Source organism: Salvia splendens, chromosome 22, assembly GCF_004379255.2.
Source record: "Salvia splendens isolate huo1 chromosome 22, SspV2, whole genome shotgun sequence".
NCBI lineage: Eukaryota > Viridiplantae > Streptophyta > Magnoliopsida > Lamiales > Lamiaceae > Salvia > Salvia splendens.
The window spans coordinates 14,459,536-14,460,970 of NC_056053.1; the positions used below are offsets into that span (position 1 = coordinate 14,459,536).

At 49.4% G+C, this 1,435-nt stretch overlaps 1 protein-coding gene across 1 annotated transcript; it reads left to right on the forward strand.

Annotated features, from left to right (window-relative positions):
- Positions 1-445: 445 nt before the first annotated feature.
- On the forward strand, positions 446-862 carry LOC121786766. Its single transcript, XM_042185390.1, has one exon. It carries the CDS (start codon positions 446-448, stop codon positions 860-862), a length of 417 nt encoding a protein of 138 aa, XP_042041324.1.
- Positions 863-1,435: the final 573 nt, after the last annotated feature.

Sequence of the window (1,435 nt, forward strand, 5' to 3'; positions counted from 1 at the left end):
TCAAAGATACAACCGGCACCCCAACGAAGGTCAATGAGAAATGATAGTCCCGCACCATCCTAATGATGTGATGTGAGAAATTCAAGAGGCCTTGAAGGAGCAGAGGGCGGCGCTGGACATGCTTACAAAGCAGTTATCTCAAGTTGCCATGTCGCTGGGAGAGCTGAGAGGCAACGAAGGGAAGATCCCTGCCACGGTGCAGCAGTCTGGGCATGAGAACATTAGCGAAGTCTCTCTGAGGTCACGGAAGGTATACCAGAGCCCCAGCCCACTTGCGGTGTCCCTAGTGTCTATACCTGGACCAAGCCACCAAGAAGAAGGAGAGTCCAGTGGAGCGGATTAAACGAAAGGGAAAGAGAAAGGAAAAGCGAAGGTGGGCAGTAAGACCACAGGAGGGAGTCAAGGAGAAGAAGCCGAGAAAGTCAAGCCATATCCGTACTGCAGAATGGTGACCAGGAAGAGAGATGCCACAATCAGCGTGGCCAGTATGTTCAAAGATGTGGAAGTCAAGGTGACACTCTTGACGGCACTGAAGATTCCCCCAATCAGCAAGTTTATAAAGGACTACCTGGCGGAGAAGGTCAATGAGGACGGGAGAATGATTACAGAGGAGAACGTCTCTGCCGTGATCCAGAGGAGCGACCTCCCATCGAAAAAGACCGACCCAGGAATGTTCACGCTCCCGATTTCAATTGGGGATATTCAAGTGGAGCAGGCCATGAGTGATTTAGGGGCGTCTATCAATGTTCTGCCATACTCCATTTATAAGAAGCTGGGAGAGGCCAAGCTCATCGATACTGATATAATGATACAGTTGGTCGATAGATCTTGTATTCACCAGAGGAAATTCTGGAAGACGTAATCATGAAGGTGAATAACTTTCTGTACCCAGCCGACTTCTTCGTATCAAGATGACAGAGCCAGCTGCAAGGGAGTCAAGTGGAGTTCTACTGGGAAGGTCGTTCCTGTCCACAACCAGCACTATAATTGACGTTCGTAATGGGACGATCAGCTTAGATTTTAATGGAGAGCAGTTCACGTTCAATATTGATGAAGCTATGAAGAGGCCAGCAGACAGCGAGAACGTGTACTCAGTAGATGTGACTGAGCCGCTAGTACAGGAATATCTGGATGAGGAATTCCTCAGAGGCAGTTCACTGACTCCGCTACAGATGAAGTGGTTGAGAAAGAGGTCGTCGAATGGTATGACGCCATGAACATCGGCGAAATGGATGATCAAGCCATCGCGAAAGTGATGATGGATTTTTGCGAGCGCCCGCGACCAGCTGAGCCAAGCGGGAGGGCTCAAGTTTCTAGCCTCGAAAAGCTGCCTGATCAAGGCAAGTCATTGAGAAGAGAAGCAGAAGAAAATCCACTGCCTACTGAAGTGCCGAAACCCGCGAAGGAATTGAAGCCCCTTCCAGCACATTTAAAG

Bases quoted from the DNA above. Each gene is read 5' to 3' on its own strand.
- LOC121786766 (XM_042185390.1), top strand. From the start codon at position 446: ATGGTGACCAGGAAGAGAGATGCCACAATCAGCGTGGCCAGTATGTTC.